Source organism: Sphaerodactylus townsendi, linkage group LG01, assembly GCF_021028975.2.
Source record: "Sphaerodactylus townsendi isolate TG3544 linkage group LG01, MPM_Stown_v2.3, whole genome shotgun sequence".
Lineage (NCBI taxonomy): Eukaryota > Metazoa > Chordata > Lepidosauria > Squamata > Sphaerodactylidae > Sphaerodactylus > Sphaerodactylus townsendi.
Genome location: NC_059425.1, coordinates 138,626,491 through 138,645,324, shown reverse-complemented (window position 1 = coordinate 138,645,324; position 18,834 = coordinate 138,626,491). Strand labels below are relative to the sequence as shown.

At 41.6% G+C, this 18,834-nt stretch overlaps 1 protein-coding gene across 3 annotated transcripts in view; it reads right to left on the bottom strand.

The window, feature by feature from the left end:
* The window catches only part of HMGN3 (high mobility group nucleosomal binding domain 3), a 35,655-nt gene extending 17,166 nt beyond the window's left edge, over window positions 1–18,489 (bottom strand). For 2 of the 3 annotated variants that reach the window (XR_007244408.1, XM_048495529.1), the window contains exon 1: window positions 18,192–18,489. Coding sequence is in view for 2 of the 3 variants with exons in the window: in XM_048495529.1 (XP_048351486.1) it covers window positions 18,192–18,206 (15 nt within the window). In the remaining variant the exon portion in view is untranslated. The remainder of the gene's footprint in view (window positions 1–18,191) is intronic. The other variant, XM_048495541.1, reaches the window with a different exon arrangement.
* Window positions 18,490–18,834: the final 345 nt, after the last annotated feature.

Below are 18,834 nucleotides of genomic sequence, written 5' to 3'. Positions count from 1 at the left end.
GCGTTGCACTCTGCCACTTAAATTATTTAATATGTGTATGTGTGTAAAACCTTATAACCGTGCCACTAATACAAAAGTGAACACAGTGCATAAAGTGCTATATAACAAACTCTACAATATACAAAATACATTAAACATAGTATATATAGTATTCTATACACATGTAGTTCCTAACATCAGTTGTGTTAAGCATGAGGCTCTACGCTCAATGCAACTGATGTTAGGAACTACATGTGTATAGAATACTATATATACTATGTTTAATGTATTTTGTATATTGTAGAGTTTGTTATATAGCACTTTATGCACTGTGTTCACTTTTGTATTAGTGGTATGGTTATAAGGTTTTACACACATAAACATATTAAATAATTTAAGCGGCAGAGTGCAACGCGCTGTATTTTTCATTTCATGCTTATTACGTTGCACTCATATTGAGTTTTCTCCTCATGCTACCCAGACATTGCGTGAAAACTGTTAACATGACTTGCCTGGATTCGTGGTACCCTACTGATGACCAAAAGTCACAGAATTTTGTTCCTAACCTACCATGCACAGAAGGTGGATAAAGTGGTACAGTGGAAGATCTATAGAAATACTGAACAGAAGTGCTTTAGCTTGCAAAAAAGGAAGCTTTGTATCCAGTCCATGTGATCAGCTAGTCGACAAAACAAAGTTTGCTACTGATTTTTCTTGGGGTAACTGAGCTGTTTATGTAGCACTGCATAGACATACTGCTAACTCAAGGTTAGAAGAAGAGTTGCGTTTGGATTTATACCCCCCCCTTCTCTCCTGTAAGGAGACTAAAAGGGGTTTACAATCTCCTTTCCCTCCCCCCCCCCCAACAAACATCCTGTGAGGTGGGTGGGACTGAGAGAGCTCCGAATAACCGTGACTAGCCCAAGGTCATCCAGCTGGCATGTGTGGGAGTGCACAAGATAAGCCTCCACAGCTCAAGTGACAGAATGGGGAATCAAACCTGGTTCTCCAGATTAGAGTGCATCTGCTCTTAACCACTACACCATGTTAGCCATAAGTCTGCATATTACATTTATTTTGTGGAGCTTAATGCAGCACTTGTGGTGTTATTCCTGTTTTGATTCACAAGAATATTTCACAGAAAGGCAGACAGGCCCAGTAAGCATCATAGCTCAGCGGAATTTGAAACCGACTGTCTGTGGAACAGCCCACCATTCTGTTCATTATATCATATGGGCTTGCTATTGAGGTATAAGTGACAGGCCAGAATATATTGCAATCAAACAAGGAGACTTACAGTGCAATCCTGAAGAGGGGGGCAAACCGTTGAGGAGGCACCATGACCCCAGCACAATTTCAAATGCCCCTTATGCCAATGTAGCAGTGTGACAACAGGATGCCTTCGCAGCCACAGCGCCAGTGCATATACTTACTAGCATGGTGTCTCACTGGTTAAACAAAATAGGAATTAAACAAGCACGACTGGGGTTGAAATGCTCCTTTCAAGAAGGAGATATTTTTGAAAGAATTTTAGCATATAGAATCTAGATCCTCTCACATTTAAGTATTTGTTTAAACATTACTGAATCTACATATTATTTTTTCAGAAATTTTACTGAAGAAATTCATGTCTCAATATGCATTTCATGCTCAACATGAAAAAGTTTAACATTTTAAAATCTGCTGAAGTTTGCTAAAGCTCTTAAGACGCAAAATGTATTATATTTTCTCTCTTATAAGATTGTTTAAACAGCAACAAAGATTTTAATGACGGTAAGTCCTGTATAGTGGGAAACATTTTGCAGAAACGCCAAAAGGTTTTTTTTAATGGGGGGGAGGGAGCATGAGTTGAAGGAGGTGAAGGGTGAAATTGGATTCTCTAAGACACTCTTATCTAATTGTAAATTATTCTTTTGCAGAATCTCCTGAATTTAAATGCAGTGTTGCTATGAGCTAGTGACGAGACAAAATGTATTGATAAGCCTTGCCTTATTAACTGCTTCAATTACCATTACTGCTGACTGAAGGGGGAAAAATAGTCCCCAACCAGGCCAATGGCTCAGCTGGAACTCAGAAACTATAGATGTGAAAAATGATTTTTTTAAATGTGCCTGGTGTGTACTTGGTTTGACCATTCCCATGGTCTGCCCTCTTTATATCTAGAAATATGCAACGTTTTAAACTTTTTCTTCCACTGTGTATGTGGTACATATGTATAGGTTTCTTCTCCTTTTGTTCTCTTCAAGGATACAGAATTAAAATTGCTCCTAGATTATCACCCTACCAAACTTATTTGTCTAGTTAGCTTCTAAGTTTTTAGTTTTATTTTTTTACAAAAAAAAATACAGAAGTAAATATTTTACTATTATACTAAAGAACATATATGGTCCAATTACACTTCTAACTTAATTCCATGCTATTACAAATTTGACAATTTCTGCATTAATTAATCTGATTTTATATTAACATGCTCAGGTCTTCTATACTGGTACATTAATTTAGATATTATTGCTTTTTTCCAAATTTTCAAAAAACAGTAATTTATGTGGAGTGATTCTTAATTCCACTGAGAAGCAATATATTGTTGTGCTGCTATTAATAAATGACTTCCCTTTATGTGCTTAAGACACATCACTTAGATATTTGAGCAATGTTCTTGCAACAAAATATACCCCATAAGTGCATAAATAATATTCAGAATTTGTTGCCAGAAAGGTAGGATAACATGACTGGTCCAAAATGTATATATTAAATCTACCTACCAAAGGAGAATTTCCAGCAAGAGCTAACAGACTCCTGATATATATACAAGACAACCTATTAGGCATTAAATACTATATATATCAGAAGACATTTTAAAAATTTCAAGGAGATTACTAATGGTTGTCTAGCCAATTTCATTGTTGTAGTTGTGATGATTCATGTTCACTCTTTAAAAGTTAAGTGGAAGTATCAGGGTGCAAAACATTTCTTTCATCTTGGATCACAGGAAAGATGAAATTCTGGTAAAGACTTCCAAGTTGTGATAGGGACATAAAAACAATTGTTATTTTTGTTTGTTTGTTTAAAAAGAATCTGCAGATGTTATGACCCACACATCATAGAAAAGAATCAGAAGTTGCTGTGTATTTGGATTAGCTTTTGTGGTATAAATTGAAAATGCCAAATTATAACATTTGATAAAAAAATTAAGAGGAAGACTGTAACTGAGTCATGGAGGAAATTTTAACCCCCTGCCCAAATGTGTCATTTTCAGGTGCTACAAATCTTCAAACTAGGCAAATCTAAGGCTCATTGTTCCTAAATAATGGCATATATCTCAAGGCATATATCACCTACATATACCTCACAAGCCAATGAGAAATTATCCTATCCTTTTTTAGATTTAATGTTCAGGACTACCAAAGATAGATCAGTGGCTATGGTTCTTTTCCAGAAACCTACAGTAGAAACGAATATTTACATTATAATTCACTTCATCCACATTACATAAAAAACAATTTGCCACATGGCATATTCTTGAGAGCCATATGAAATTCTACTTCCCATAAGGACTGTGAAAAGGCTGCCAGAAGGCTTCCCAAATCATGGTACCCATGGAAAATTATAAAAAGAGCAAGGGGAAAAGCTGACAGGGTAGAGAGACAGAGGCTCAATCCGCACATGCAGAATAATGCACTTTCAAACTGCTTTCAGTGCTCTTTAAAGCTGTGCTGAATAGCAAAATCCACTTACAAACAGTTGTGAAAGTGGTTTGAAAATGCACTATTTTGTGTGTGCGGAAGGGGCCAGAGTCTCTTTATACCTAAAACAACCAGAAACATCAGTTCTCAGTACATAGTGAAAGAATCAGAGGAATAATTTTCAAATACTGGCCAATGATTAAAGAATTACCAGGGTACCAACTCCTCCCCCCCCCCGCCCCACCCCGCCACTTGTTAGGGCTCAGATGCACTAGGAACTTGGGAAATACCCTGGTGAGAGATAATGTTAGGAAAGTATCTAGAAACATTCCACATATTACAGGACATTACAAATTTGGTGCATATTCTATTTGTAAGCTGACAATGGAGTGCAAAGAGATTACCATATAGAGATTGGGCTTCAAAAATAAACTGGAGATATTCTCAAATTGTAACACAAACAATATTATTTATTTATTATGATGTGAATGCAATCAAATACACATTGGTCAAACAACAAGGAAGTTATGGATAAGAGTATTAGAACACATCTCCAGGATTTGCAGTCAGGTGCATGAAGCGCCTCTGTTTCAGCATTTTATGGACAAACATCATGCTCCAGATTCTTTCAAAATTACAACCTTGGCTACAGTCAAAACATCAAACGGAAATTACTGCAACTTGAAGGATAAATTATATTCAAATTAAATTCTATGGAGCCATCTGGGCTCAACCCAAACATAGGCTTTTCTTTAAGAAAAAATGAAGTCATGGACTAATTGCACCTTTACTTAAGGAAGCAGAGCAAGGCAGCACCACTCTCCTTTTGAGGGCAGATGTGAAGCAAGAAAGAATGCAGCATTTCGCAGTCCTGGTAATTATGCTTAAATTAAACAAAAGACTGTCTATGTATTATTGTGTTAAACAAGTATGTGATACCAACTTGTATGTATTTGTATGAGAGCAAAAGCTTAACACTGTAACTATAGAAAGAATCTGTGCATTATTGTGTTATAGTAGTGATACCAACTGATGTGTTTATTTGTAGGACAGCAGGAACCAAACATTGTTTCCTTAGAAAGACTTTTTTGTTAATGGAATAACTTTCATACCAACCTGCATGTTTACTTGTAGGAGAGCAGAAGCTAAACACTGTTAATATAGAACATCTTGAGAGACTTATAAGCTGTTTTGCAAGTGTGTAGTGACCCAACTTTAAGTACATCTTATTGGAGTATTGTGTATGATTCTCTATTTTAATGATATTCATTGATATTTAGGCAATTGGGGCAAGCTGAAGGATTTCCAAGGCGAAACTTACCAGAGTTTGGTTAGCCTGTATAAAAATCATACTGTGAAGATGTAAGCAAGACTATGTTTAGAAACATTTAAAGTGACACAGTCACAACTGTTTGGTTTGTAAGCAGTATGCTACTTTGGAGTCTAAATAAAAACCGGATAGCTTATTTCTGTGTCAAAGCTTGCTGGAGAATCTGTACAATTGTATATTTAAAGAAACAAATCTCTCTCTCTCTCTCTCTCTTCTCTCTCTTTTTGTAATGAGTGTTAGCCTTGGGTGCAGAGTGGATTTTCTGCATGAGAAAATGACAGCTGCAGCAATGTCTCCCATCCACTTCTCCTCCTCCATGTATGCACACACATGTACCTTTGTGCTGACAGCAAAGCTGCTATTTGCCTCTTCCAGGGAAACATAGAAGTAATTGTGTATTTCATCCCCACAGGGAATGGTACAATTTGGGGAGGGGGTGCTTTGGGAAAACTTCAAAGGAATAGTCTCTCCTCCCAAGCACTGCAGACCTGCTCTGAAACACTATATTTTTTGTATTAGCTGCCATTTTGTGACTAGCTCCACCTACTAAATTGTCACTTGTGACTGGTCACAACCAGGGCTCTTTTAAAAAAATTAAGCTCTCATTAAAATAAAATCTGTCCTCCCCATTATACAATGTGAAACAGACAACAGCTTAATTCAGATCTTACAGCAAATCATGGCTTCAGTTTCAGGTTTGTGTGTTCTTTTGTCTCTCTATCCTCTTGTCAGGTGCTGCATGTAAAGAATTAACATTTGCTTCTGTGGCAAAATCACAGTTTACAGTTATGACTAAACCAATAAATTATTTAGAAAGAAAAGAAATTGGTTGTATGGTTGCATATAGTGCATTCTCTCCTGACGTTTCGCCTGCATCTGTGGCTGGCATCTTCAGAGGATCCTCTGAAGATGCCAGCCACAGATGCAGGCGAAACGTCAGGAGAGAATGCTGCTAGAACACAGCCATACAGCCCGGAAACCACACAGCACCCAAGTGATTCCGGCCCCAGAGAACCTTCTCTCGGCTAAATATTACAAAACTATTATTTTCACTTCCTCTTATTTGTAAACAACCGTGTGCAAAGTTGTTGTTCATTTTCTGTATCATTATTGGTGCGGGAATAGAACAGTGATGGATCCAATGTCAAAATCAATCACTTCCTTGATTGCCCTACCCACCCAAAGGGGTAGTAATACTCTGATCATGACTCTGCCCCCTCCAGTGTTCAACAACGCAGTAGAGGTATTGTCAAAGAATTTCATGGATGGATTCAACTGGTTGTTGTGGGTTTTCTGGGGTGTGTGGCCGTGGTCTGGTAGGTCTTGTTCCTAAAGTTTCTGCAGAAGTCTATCACATACCCTGCAGCAGTGGAAAGGTCTACATAGGAACCACAAAACATAGCATTCAGACTCGTATTAAGGAGAATGAAAGAGCATGTTGGCTCAACCATCCTGAAAAATCTGCAGTAGTAGAACATGTTCTAAACATAACTGGACATAACATTTTATTTGAAAACACTGAAATTCTGGACAATTTGGAAGGTTAATATATCAGACTGCCCAGGGAGGCTGTTGAAATTCACAAACACCAAGACAACTTTAACAAGAAAGAAGAGACTCTGAGGCCCTTTCCGCACGGAGACGGAAGGGCTTGGGTCGGCGTAATGAACGCCGACCCGACGACGCTGGGACCATGTGGACGGTCCCAGAACCGGCTGGGACGACGGCGCCGTGGAGTACAGTCGCCCGGCTGACCCACCTCTTCCCCGCTGGCCACTCCACTTCGTCACCTCGTCAGCCGCCGTCACCCTGCTGGCTCTCCGTAGGACCCGGGCTTCATCGCCACCTCCCACCTCCAGGGGCTGGAGGGACAGCGCAGGGAGGGCCTTCAGAGGCCAGTGCAGTGGGCTTGGCTACAAATCGCATCTGGGCAAACGAGGTGGGAGTGGGGAAGGATTTGGACATCAGCGCATTCCCGGCGGGGTGCCATCTCGCATCATGCGCCAGCTGGAATAGCGCTAGAGTTCCAAAAAAACCTCCCTCCAGGGAGGGAGAGTTTTTGGAGGCGGCCTGAGGCCTTGGGAGGAGGAAGGGAGCCAGGTCGGTGCTGCTGCGATTTGGCAGCGCCGCCTGTGCGAATGGCTCCCTGGGGACAGCGTTTTTGCCGTAGTTATTGGCCCGTGCGGAAAGGGCCTGAGAATTAACAAAGATTAGCTACCAGTACTTAAAAACACCAGAATTAAAGGCCAAGGGCATGCTAAGTTCATGGACAATGGACTCCACCCAGACACAGGATTTGCACTCACCAATACTGCTGCTGCTGCTGCAGGGAATGCAAATGCAACTACAAATGTAAATGGACTGATAACCCCACCAGCAATACAATGCACTCAAGCACACCTTTGCATAGCAAGTTCCACCCAAACATGTACTGACTGGTTCCCACCCTGGAACATGGACAATATATACTCCACTGAACATTCTCTTCTCACTAGACACAGTGTGGAACAGACTTCTCTCTGTGATGCACCTCTGAAGATGCCAGCCATAGATGCAGGCAAAACGTTAGGAACAAGACCAACCAGACCACGGCCACACAGCCCGGAAAACCCACAACAACCAACGCAGAAGATGTTTCTCTCTATTTTTTAAAGTGAGCCAATATACCCTATGGCACTGTACCACCATTGCTCAAATTCACCAACCCTGAATTTAGCTGCTATGGAGCAAATGGCCTGTGTTTTGTTATATAACCCTGCCCCTCCCAGTTACAGCTAACTACAACCCAGAGCTTAACAAGTAAGATGAAAAAACATGCTGATTACATGTTAGTAGTGCAAAGATCACACATGAACTACCAAGACAGTGCTTCTACTCTGAAGAATTAACTTTAGAGGGGGGGGAAGTCCAAAACAAAACTGTTCCTGGAAAAACTGCATGTGCCATAAGGAAAGAACAAGAATCAATAACGAATTGTTGATGACCACATTTGGACCCACTGTTATAATTTAATATACAAACAGTAACTGTATTTGACTAGCGTGGAACAATTCCCAAGATTGCTAACTTTTATCAATTTTTTTTGAGGAAAAGAGGTTTATTATGTTCTTTATTATGTTCTTTATTAAAAGAGGTTTATTGTGTTTATTATGTCTGGTAGGTCTTATGTTCTTATTACATTTGGCTATATGCTTTTATAATTAAAAGAAAAAATTACATAAAAGGAACATAAAATGCAGATATTGCAGTAAAATAATTAAAAGATTAAAATAATATAGAAAATCCTAGCCAAAGATATAAAACCATATGATGTACTGCAACGGGTTAGGTCTCAAGTACAGCTCTAGCCTGAATTTTCATAGTGGCCAGACACACAATAATACCCAGTAAGTAATGTACAGATAAAAAATAATGTTTCTCTGCCACTAAGGAAAAAGAGTTTGGATTTATACCCCACTTTTCTCAACTATAAGTAGTTTCAAAGCAGCTTATAAACTCCTTCCCTTCCTCTTCCTACAACAGACACCTTGTGAGGTAGGTGGAGCTGAGAGTTCTGAAGAAATGTGACTAGCCCAAGGTCACCCAGCAGGCTTCATATTGTAAGAGTGGGGAAACAAACCCAGTTCACCTGATTAGAATCCTCTGGTCTCAACCACTACACCACACTGGCTCACCAGACACAAGTTGAGACTGATTGTACTGGCCGTGAAGAACTTAAATCCAGGCTCCAAGTAAAGAATTAAAAATAGAAAGGTCCTCCAGTTCTAAAGCAGAGACATAGGCCCTGGGCAACAGGCTTTCAAATGTAATGGCCTATTAATATCACTGTTGGCACAGACGGAATATAGACAACTGGGAAAATGACCGTAAGATTATAAAAGGTGATATTGGAGAGGTATGAAGCTGCATTGTCCTGTCTTATAATTGGAAGAATTTTGAACTGGGTATGATTTTGCCTTTGTCAAATACAGCATCAGGTTAAAAACCCAATGACTTCTGGAGTCTGGAACTGGCCAAAGGTGTACCCCCAGGGACTGGCTGATGAAAAATAATGCTGAAGAATCTGCCTATGAGTAGCAACACAGGTAATATCTCTCTGCAGCAGGGTATAACATTGCCTTGAAAGATGACTAGTCAGAGAGGATTCCAAACAGGAGTTTATTCCCAGAATGGAACACTGATTTTCAAGGAAAATGCAAAGAATAACTTTCCATTTGGGATGTGATGATAAATATAGTTTGCTGTGAAGATGGAATTTCATGATTAGCTGGCAATCAGCAAAGATGAATAGGAAGCCGCATCCAGGAAACTGGAAATGGTATCCTTCAGAATCAGAAAACAGGGGTGCAACTTGGCTGTGAACATCCAATGTCACTAAAAGAGTGGATGATCTTATAGTAAGAATCATGACAATTACATGTACACTAGCAATAAAGCCTGTTGTACAAACAAATGTAACAGGCTCTTAAAAACTGTTGGTGGGTTAACGGCACCCACCGAGTGGGCCAACCCTTCCTGCCTTTCTTCTCCCCTTGGTCCCATGTCACCAGCTCCCTGCTCCTCCTCTTCCCGGACACCTGCTCCTCTTCCCAGATGCCTGTATCACCACACAACAGTTAACATGCAGTTGCGGCTGCCAGCAGTCACAAACCTCCCACAAGGAGTGGCTGACACCTGCGCCTGCTCCTCCTCAGGCAGCTGTAGATGGTACAGTAAATGTAATTATTCAGCAGTGGGTGAGAAGGATGCGCACGAGAGAGACCGAGTAACCACCACAATCCACTGTTTGTGTTGCTTTTTACCCATTCTGTGTAAGTCCAGCCCCCAAGCCATGTGTGCATGGCGACTGGCTGGAAATGAGTTGTGCGTGATGATTGGTGGGAAGTGAGTCGTCACCATCATGGCTATCATTTTAAGTAATAGAATGCCTTATCAATTCAACCTATTTTCTTTATTTCAGAAAATATTCCTACAATGTCTGAGCATTTTATAAAGTTGAGGGAGGGAGGAAACAGTCTCTACAACAAATCGTTAAAAGCTGTAAAAATGGTGCAGACAAAGTTTAAGAACAAGGGTACAACTGAAATCCTTGTCTAAGGGCACGATACGTGTACTCTTCTTGCATTTACTGCCCACTTATCAGGCCTGCAAATTTGGTTTCAAATTGACAGGGTTAAAAATAAATTTTCCATATATGTAAAGCAAATCAATGTTCCATGCTCTGTATCACATGACAGATTTAATAGCCAAAACTAATGCATTACTCTTGTAGATGTTTATGGGGCATTTCTTTATTAAGTACAATATTCCGCAAGAGTCTGGGAAAAAAGTTCTATGCTATAAATATCATTCTGGCCCTCTGGTTTACGCAGGCTAACTCAATATTTCCTTTTGTTACTTCATTACGTGGCAGCACAGCAGACATGCACACCCATAAAAATCTAACAGGAAGATCCTAGAGTTTATTCCTTAGTTCCTCAAGTGAATTAACAATAAATGGAAATGAAATGCATAATTTGGTGGAAGGAATGCATGGTGCCACTGTGCCATGGGGGGTGGGGGGGCTTGTGGCAATTTTTAAACAGTCCTGTCCTTTGGTCCCAGCTGACATTTAGGCCACAGATTATTCCAAGTGTCTGCCACTAGCTGTGTCAAGCTGCATCTACACACCTAGATTTCTTTCCCACTCTCAAATTAATTTGGAATTTCTTGGAGGTAGATCCTCAAACACTGGAATTGGTTTGGGCACAGTTCTGCAGCACATCTATCCTCCCTCTGCATTTTCATAATAGTAGTAGTCTATTTTTTTCTCCATTTAACTTAATCAGGATTTTCAAGGGAGGGTACTGATGTCATCAGTGGCATCACAACACCCCCTTTGTGCATGTTTATATTGACATATTGATAACATGGCTGAATATTTTTTTTTAAATGGCACAAAAATATTAAATAGTGTCTGAGAAACTGAATCAGGGAAGCACCTTGGGAAAATTCATGGCTATACTGCCTGGAGGTAGGCCCTGAGGGAAATGAGCTCTATTTCCCATGTGGGCCCACCAGCCTGGTAGGGCATTCTGAAAACTTAAAGTCTAGTAATTGAGGTTCTCAGAAACCCCAAGGCCTGAAAGCAAAGGCTGAATCCAGTACTTGAACGTTGTACACCAAGTCCATCTCCTGTAGTTTGTCCAGCTCCTAGGCATAAGGTAGCATAGTTAACATAGTAAAGCCACCTCAAACACATTTTAGGCTAGAAAGAGGGGATTGAATCATTGATATTTCTATTCCAGGATGGGATCCATAAGGGAACACCATATAAAAGCTGCAGGCAGACTTTTGCATTAAATGCTTTAAGGTTGTCATATTAGAAATTATGGACCTTTCCTGTAAAAAAAGTGAAAATGAAAGATGATGTTTTGATGTATTTTTACTATATAAATTCATTCTGTTCTTGTGTGAGGACCAGCTCCATGTTTTGATAGTGGAAATTTAAGTTCAGGGTATTTAAAGACCTTTGAATCTGATTTGGCACTTCCTCTTTCAGTGACCACTTATAAGGTCTTCAAGGAGTTTGGTAAAATCATGGTTTTAGATTTGGAACAGTTAATTTCCAGGTGGTTGTTTTTACAATATTCAGCACACCTGACTAACAAACAAGTCCCTGTAGATATTCCAGAGCAGTCTGCCAGATTCTTCAAGTCTGAGGATTTCAGCTATCTATTGGCTAAGACCCCAGCAGCCTTAGACTTGCATCATGAGGATTCAGAGTCATCCAAACCTATCAAGGTTGGACCAAAGGGAAAGAAAGAATATTTCCCTTCCATTGAAACCTCTGATAAGATCTTTCCCCCATACTTTGAGATTCACATTAAAAAGGAATGGGCTACGCCCACTTCTAACAATCACTTTCCTGCCTTCATTAAGAAAAAATATTAATTAGAACATAGAACACATTACAGTAATCTAATCTACCTGTAACCAACACAGTGGCCAGATCTTTTCTGATTAGAAAAGGCCATAGATGGCTTTTTAATCAAACCAGGTGAAAGGCAGTCCTGTCCATAGCTTCCATTTACTTACCAACAGCAGGCCTGGGTCCTGAAGATGATGGACCCCTTTTTGAATGGGTGTACCACTCTATTCAGAAGGGGAGATGCCTTAAATCTGAGGGCAGACCTTCTGTTCATCAGTAGCATTTCTGTTTTGTGATTCGGCTTCCATTTATTAGCCTGTATTACTCCAAAACTGCCTACACGTTCCAGTTCAGAGTTTTGGCAGTTTCCTTGGTGTCACCCAGAAGTGCAAGGTAGAACTGAGTGCCATCTACATATTGTTGACAACCCAACTCAGGTCTCTGGATGATATCACTTAGTGGATTTCTGTAGATATTAAGGAGCATAGGTGACAAAATGAAACCTTGCAGGATCCCACATATCAAAGGCCAAGGGGCTGAGCAGCAGTCTCCCAACCCCACCTTCTGAAACCGACTCTCCAGGCTGGACCAGAACCACTGCAAAACTGTGCCTCTCCAGTTCCAGTCCAGGTATGTAGTCCAGAAAGATGGAATAATTATGGTGCTGAAAGTTGCTGAGAGGCCTGGGAAAATCAACAGAATCACACTCCCTCCGATCAACTCCCAAGTCATCTACCAAAGTGAGCAAGGGAGTCTCAGTCCCATTTCCAGGCCTAAAACCAGATTGGAAAGAATATAAACAATACTAAAGTAATAACACTGTCTTACCTTACAGGATTGTTGTCAGGATTATTGCAAGAGAATTTTGAAGTGTTCTGTGTATTAGAAATGTTCTCCTGAGCCAGTTCTTTGACTAGGGAACTAGGTCACAAGAATGAAATATTTGCTAGAAGGCAAGGGCATCTACTGTGGCCCTTAAGTCTGCTCTGAAGCCTTCCAGAAGAACTGTTGGTAAGTAAATGGAAGCTGTGGACAGGACTGCCTTTCACCTGGTTTTAAATAGCCATCTATGGCCTTTTCTGATCAGAAAAGATCTGGCCACTGTGTTGGTTACATGTAGATTAGATTACTGTAAAGTGTTCTATGTGGGTGCCTTTGAAAAGTGTTCAGAAACTTCCACTGGTACAGAATGCTGCAGCCAGAATATTGACTGGAATAGGTTGTCAGGACCATGTCACTGCAGCCTTGGCCCATCTACACTGAGCTAAATCTGTTTCTGGACACAACAGAAGGAGCTGGTGGTGACATTTATGTCCAGTTTGGGTCCAACATACCTTATGAAACTACCTGACCACTGATGTCATGTTTAATCAGAATGAACTTTATCATATGACAAAAGAATAAGTAGGGGGAGAGGAATGGGGAAAAAACTGGAATCTGCTAACACCCCGAGTTTAAATCTGGTGCTTGATTCTCCTGTAGCAATCCAGAGTCCATGACTGGCTGCTGTTGTCAAGTGTTTAAAAGTAAACATGTTGAGACAGAATCCTGACAAGATCTAGGTCCCTCCTGCACCTGCAGAATAATGCACTTTCAAGCTACTTTCAATGCACTTTGCAGCTGTGCGGAATAGCAAAATCCACTTGCAAACAATTATGAAAGTGGATTGAAAGTGAATTGTTCTGCATAGTAATAAGGGGCCATAGGTGATGCTAGTAGACAACCTTTGAGGGTACTGGGATTCCCACATTTATTGAAAATCTTTCATCCTGCCTTATCTCTTTTGAATCAAGGCACTGCACAGTGTAACAACGAAATTGCAAAGGCATAAAGTAACAAACTCAAAACAGATTAAAATACACTCACACGCTAATTCAAAAGGATTCAGACAATGCACCCCAAAATTAAATCACGTACAGAATCAGCAAATTCAGACAAGGTCTGCTGAAAATGTTTACCTAACATCAAATGTCTCATATGCCTGCTCAACTTTAGCTACAAAAGGTGCCCTCCTCGCCTGCTTTGACAAGCCATTCCAAAGAGCTGGGCTCATCTTGGAAAAGGCACATGATCTTGTTTTGGCTGTGCAGACATGGTAAGGAAAAGAACCTTAAGGAGGTGGCCATATATGGCAGAGAGGAGTATACTTGTAAATGTGGTCCTACAGGTATGAGGGTTGCAGGCCATGAAGGACTTTAACAGTCCAATCCAGACAGTGGAGGCAGCTGGGGCTGGAGTTGCTGTCATGCTGCCCCAAAAGGGTAGCATAAAGTCAGGGTCACGGCTGCAGCACAACTGGCTGCAAACACAGGGTGTCAGCTTCGCCTTGGGAATGCCCTGGCCCACCCTTCCCTCACTGGCATCCATTCCAGACAACAATGAAGCTCAGCCGCTGCCGTGACTTCCAGCTTTTGTGGCGACAGGGCTAAAGGGTGCCTGCCCATCCTAACATGTCAATCAGACTGCCCAGATACTAACCAGCATGTTGAACTGGGTCTGAAAGCAAATAGGTAGGCGTAGTCAATGCAGCCCTGAAGATACAAGTTCTGAGTGACTAACCCCAAAGTGGAGACTTGCTGCAGCATTCTCTACCACCTGGAGCACAGGTGTCAAACTCGCAGCCCTCCAGATGTTATGGACTACAGTTCCCATCATCCCCAGCATCATGTTGGCAGGGGATGATGGGAACTGTAGTCCATAACATCTGGAGGGCCACAAGTTTGACACCTGTGACCTGGAGCATCCAAGATGTCTGCAAAGGCAACCCAACACATTGCACAGTCCTATCGGGAGTTTTTGGTAGAATCTCAACGTGGCCAGGTTAGCAGCATAACCATTTAATAGTTCTCCAGGGCAGCCTGCTACGATCCCCAAAACTGTGCATCCATGGATCAGTGGACCTCCTAGGAACATCATGAAATCAAGGCAGCTGACGGCAGTAAAAGCAGAAATTGCTCCTCTACTCATCACAAGGAGAAATGCATACTTTGAGTGGAAAGAGAGTGTCAGCTTCAAGTGTATGTGGTTGACACTGCCATCCTAAGCAGAGATATATACTTCTAAGTCAATTAAGTCGAATTAAAAGTTTTGCTAGACTGTCACTATAGTGTTTTAGCTAAAAATTGAGTCAGCTGCTCATATCTATGCATAGTACAAAAGCCTCATACAGCAAACTGTTTGTTCATTGGTGACCTGGCTGACATTAAATTACAGCTTAAGTGAAAAACAGTCTCATACTGCAGGAGTGCCGGCAGCCAGTTCCCCAACCCTCATGCAGCTGCCCTCAATCTTTCTTGGCTCATGAGAAGCAACAAGCATGCTTGGTCCTCATCACACCATTTTGTCAGGAGTATTTGGGAAATTCCCCAAAGATTCAGAACTCCATACCTTTGCCTGTGGGTGACTCTATTTCACATCTGTGCTGATAGGCATGGGTCTATCAATTTTGCTATGATAAGAAGTGATTATTTGGCTTACACTGTTAACTAAATTATTCTTCAGTTTTATGTGGATTTAAATTATTTTAGTGATGGGCTGCTACTAGCTTTCAAAGGCTTATGAGCTTGCAGTGCTAGAGTTAGGAAACCCAAAATCTCAATTTAGCTTTCAGAGTGATTCTACACATTACAGAGAATGATATAGGAGATTAGCACATTATAAGAGAGGAAGATTTAGCATATTATTCTCTACAACACATAATTTTGGAACTATTGGCACTATTTTTTTGGAAAGCATTCAGAAATACAACACATACCCTGCCTTAGAGTGAATAGCATTTCAGATATAAATACCTAAATAAATAAACCAAGTACAGAACTACAACAACTCTGGTTTCCTTTACACCCCTAAGTTGCTTTCCCATGGGTTCATCCTAAGACACCGTTGTCAAAATGAAAATAACTGGGGATGCAGATTCCCTGAGCAAGACCCATGAGATCTCGTTCCGCCAACAGGCTATTGTACTGTTATGGCAGCAATATACCCACAGTTCTACTGTATAACTCAATTTACTATAAAAAAGGATTATTGGTCAGCGGCCGACTTTATAAGGTTGTCATGATGATAAACGCACTATGTATTGTAGAACAATTTCCACACTTAAAATTCTGAAGAGTCTGTCTGTCTGCCTGTCTGTCTCTATATATGTACATAAGTATTTTTAGCCTGCCCTTCTCCCAAAGGTCTCAGGGCGGGTTAGAACATAAGATTAAAAAATCATAAAATATCAATAAACCTAAAAACAGCTACAGTATATAACACTATAACAATAAAGCTTGTTTAAAATCCATAAAACCTATTAAAATCTACCAGAATTCACAAAATCTATTAGAATTAATAAAACCCATTAAAAATACGTGAATCTATTTTAAAATTCATGCAAATAGTTCCTTCTGTGAATCTATTGATAACTGAAGTTAGTGAGCAGTTTAAAAGGTTGAAATTAACATATTCACAGAATGCAAAAAGATTAGAAATACTGGATCACTGATAAGAACAATGAAGGTTAAGAACTTCTGTACTAGGCACATAACATGGACATAAAGATACTGTTGTACTCCAATATTTTTTAAAAATAATATAGACTCCTTTCTACTATTTCAGCTACAGTGAAATATCTTTCACCATATTACACCATTAAAGCAAAAGGTAAAACTGAAATAATGTAAAAGCTTCTAGCAACATCGTAACATTTGGGTATTAAGCCCAAAATATCACAGAGGTAAAATCATCATCATCATCATCATCATCATCATCATCATCATCATCATCATCATCATCATCATCATCATCATCCTGGAAAATTACAAATTATATTAGTCCTATATGGAGTTATAGCTTTCTAAATCCATCAACTTCAAGGGGCTTAGATGGATGTAATTCTGTTTAGGATTACGCTGTTAAAAGAGTAAGGGAGGTACAAAAGGCCAGAAAGTAAACTAATCTTTACTGTGTCACCAGAATCAATAAGATATTTAAAGAGACATTTAAAGCCAGGCTCAATTATGATACAGTTTTATTTTACAACTGCCCAAACTCATCAATCCAGATGAGGAAATGGGCTTGTATACTTTTTTGTACATTTATCCCATGAAGCCCTGCCTCTTATGTTACTGGCCCCATTTTGGTCTACAGCCCCTTCACAGTTAACCTCAAGAATTACTTCCAACTGAGTGTGTATAAAACAGTCAATTCCAGATGCAAGTTCTAGGTAAGGGAGCAATGAAAATTCCCTACTCAAAACACCTTGAGAGGTGAGGAAGGCACACACCACTGGATGATCGCCCCCCCCCCTTCCAAAAGTGTAGAGTGGACAGCTAAAACATGAGAATAAGGACAAGTAAAACACAGCAAAGGAAGTAAGAATGGAGGCAAATGGAAAGAAGGAAGGCGGAAAATTCAGACATCTAATGAAAACTCTCAGAGACAAGGCACCCTTGGGAAATGGGCAGCCGCGACGCCCTCTCTCTCCCCTCCCTCCATCTCCAGGGTGCAAAATGCTCCTCCCAGTTGCCACCCTGGTGCTCTTTAGAAACTCTGTCGTTGTTGCCACAGTGCATGTAAGCAGATCCCTCAGCCCTGCCAGCACAAGGCCCCCTGTCCTGATTGACAACGGAGTCGGTACATACGGGTCTGTCACCGCAGCAAAGGAGAAGGGTGTAGTTTGGTTCAAACATGGCTTTTCTCGTCTTGCTTTCGCTTCTCTCCACCCCCCACCCTCCCCGCCCCATGTTACCTTGGAGCCACCATTATTCTCAAGGCTGCAAAAGAGACAGACAAGCCAGCGACACAGTCCCTCAAGGGGAAAAGGGCTGGAGGGGAGCATTTTTCCAGGCGGACCCACACAGTTTGCAGAGCGAATGGCTGCGAGTTTGCAAGCAGGGAACTCTTCCCCAGGAGCAGGAGGAGGGCAAAGCTGCAGCCGCAGCCCGCGGGGAGGGGGACCCGCGCAGAGTTGTGCCATTCCGTTCCTACCCAAGCGGACAGCTCAGACGGGCCTGTTGTGGACACCGACCAGCAAATGTGTCTTTCTCTTTCCGACACGCGTATTGCATGAGCCACAGTGACATTACGTTGACCCATGTCGGCATAAACGTATCAAGCAAGACACTGTCACCTTCGCAACAGGCAGTGAAAAATCCCTAAAGTCGGGCAGGATTCGCGGCCTCCCCGCAACGCGATCGGTGGGTTGCAAATGACCGGGAGATCCTTCTCCTCCGTCCCTCCCTTCTGTCCCCGCAATCTGGAAATCTGCACCGAGAAATAATATTTGCAATATGCTTTTTTTTACCTTTCTCTTCGGCATGATGTCCCTTTTGCGGGCAGCCGAAGCAGTGCGAAGAGGACCCTGCGCTTTCGCCGACGCGACTGGGGTCGCCGCCGCACGAGATCTCCACGTTGCTCGCGACGAGCCGCCTGGCGCTTGCCCGACCCTCCGCAGGCGACACCCCAGAAAGCGGCGGCCCCCACTTGCGATCGCCCCCCTCGGCTACGGAGAGAAGGCGAGTGGAGTGGGGGTGGGGAGGCGACGGCTGCGGCTTGCAATTGGCTCCCCAAGTCGGTAGTCCCCACCTCCCAGCCTGCCTGCCTCCCTCCCACGCGGGGGGAATAGACCAACGAGGGGAAGTCCTTGCAGTTCAGATGCAGGGCAGGCTGGGTTGCGGCTCTCGGGTGGAAGGGGGAAGGTGGCGGACATCGAACTGCCCGGGACTTGTCTTGCATTCGCTCCACGCTGCCGTGGCTATATGGAGAAAGGATCCCCTCTTCCCCATTTGCACAACAGGTTTCCCCACGGAAAGATTACTATCCAACTGACGCAAAAATTGGGAGTTTTTTTAAATACTGACACATTATAATGCATATACTTTCGTAGACTGCAGTCCGCTTCGTTTGGTGCATTCTTCAGGTATTACGTTCTATACGTGTGTGAGAGA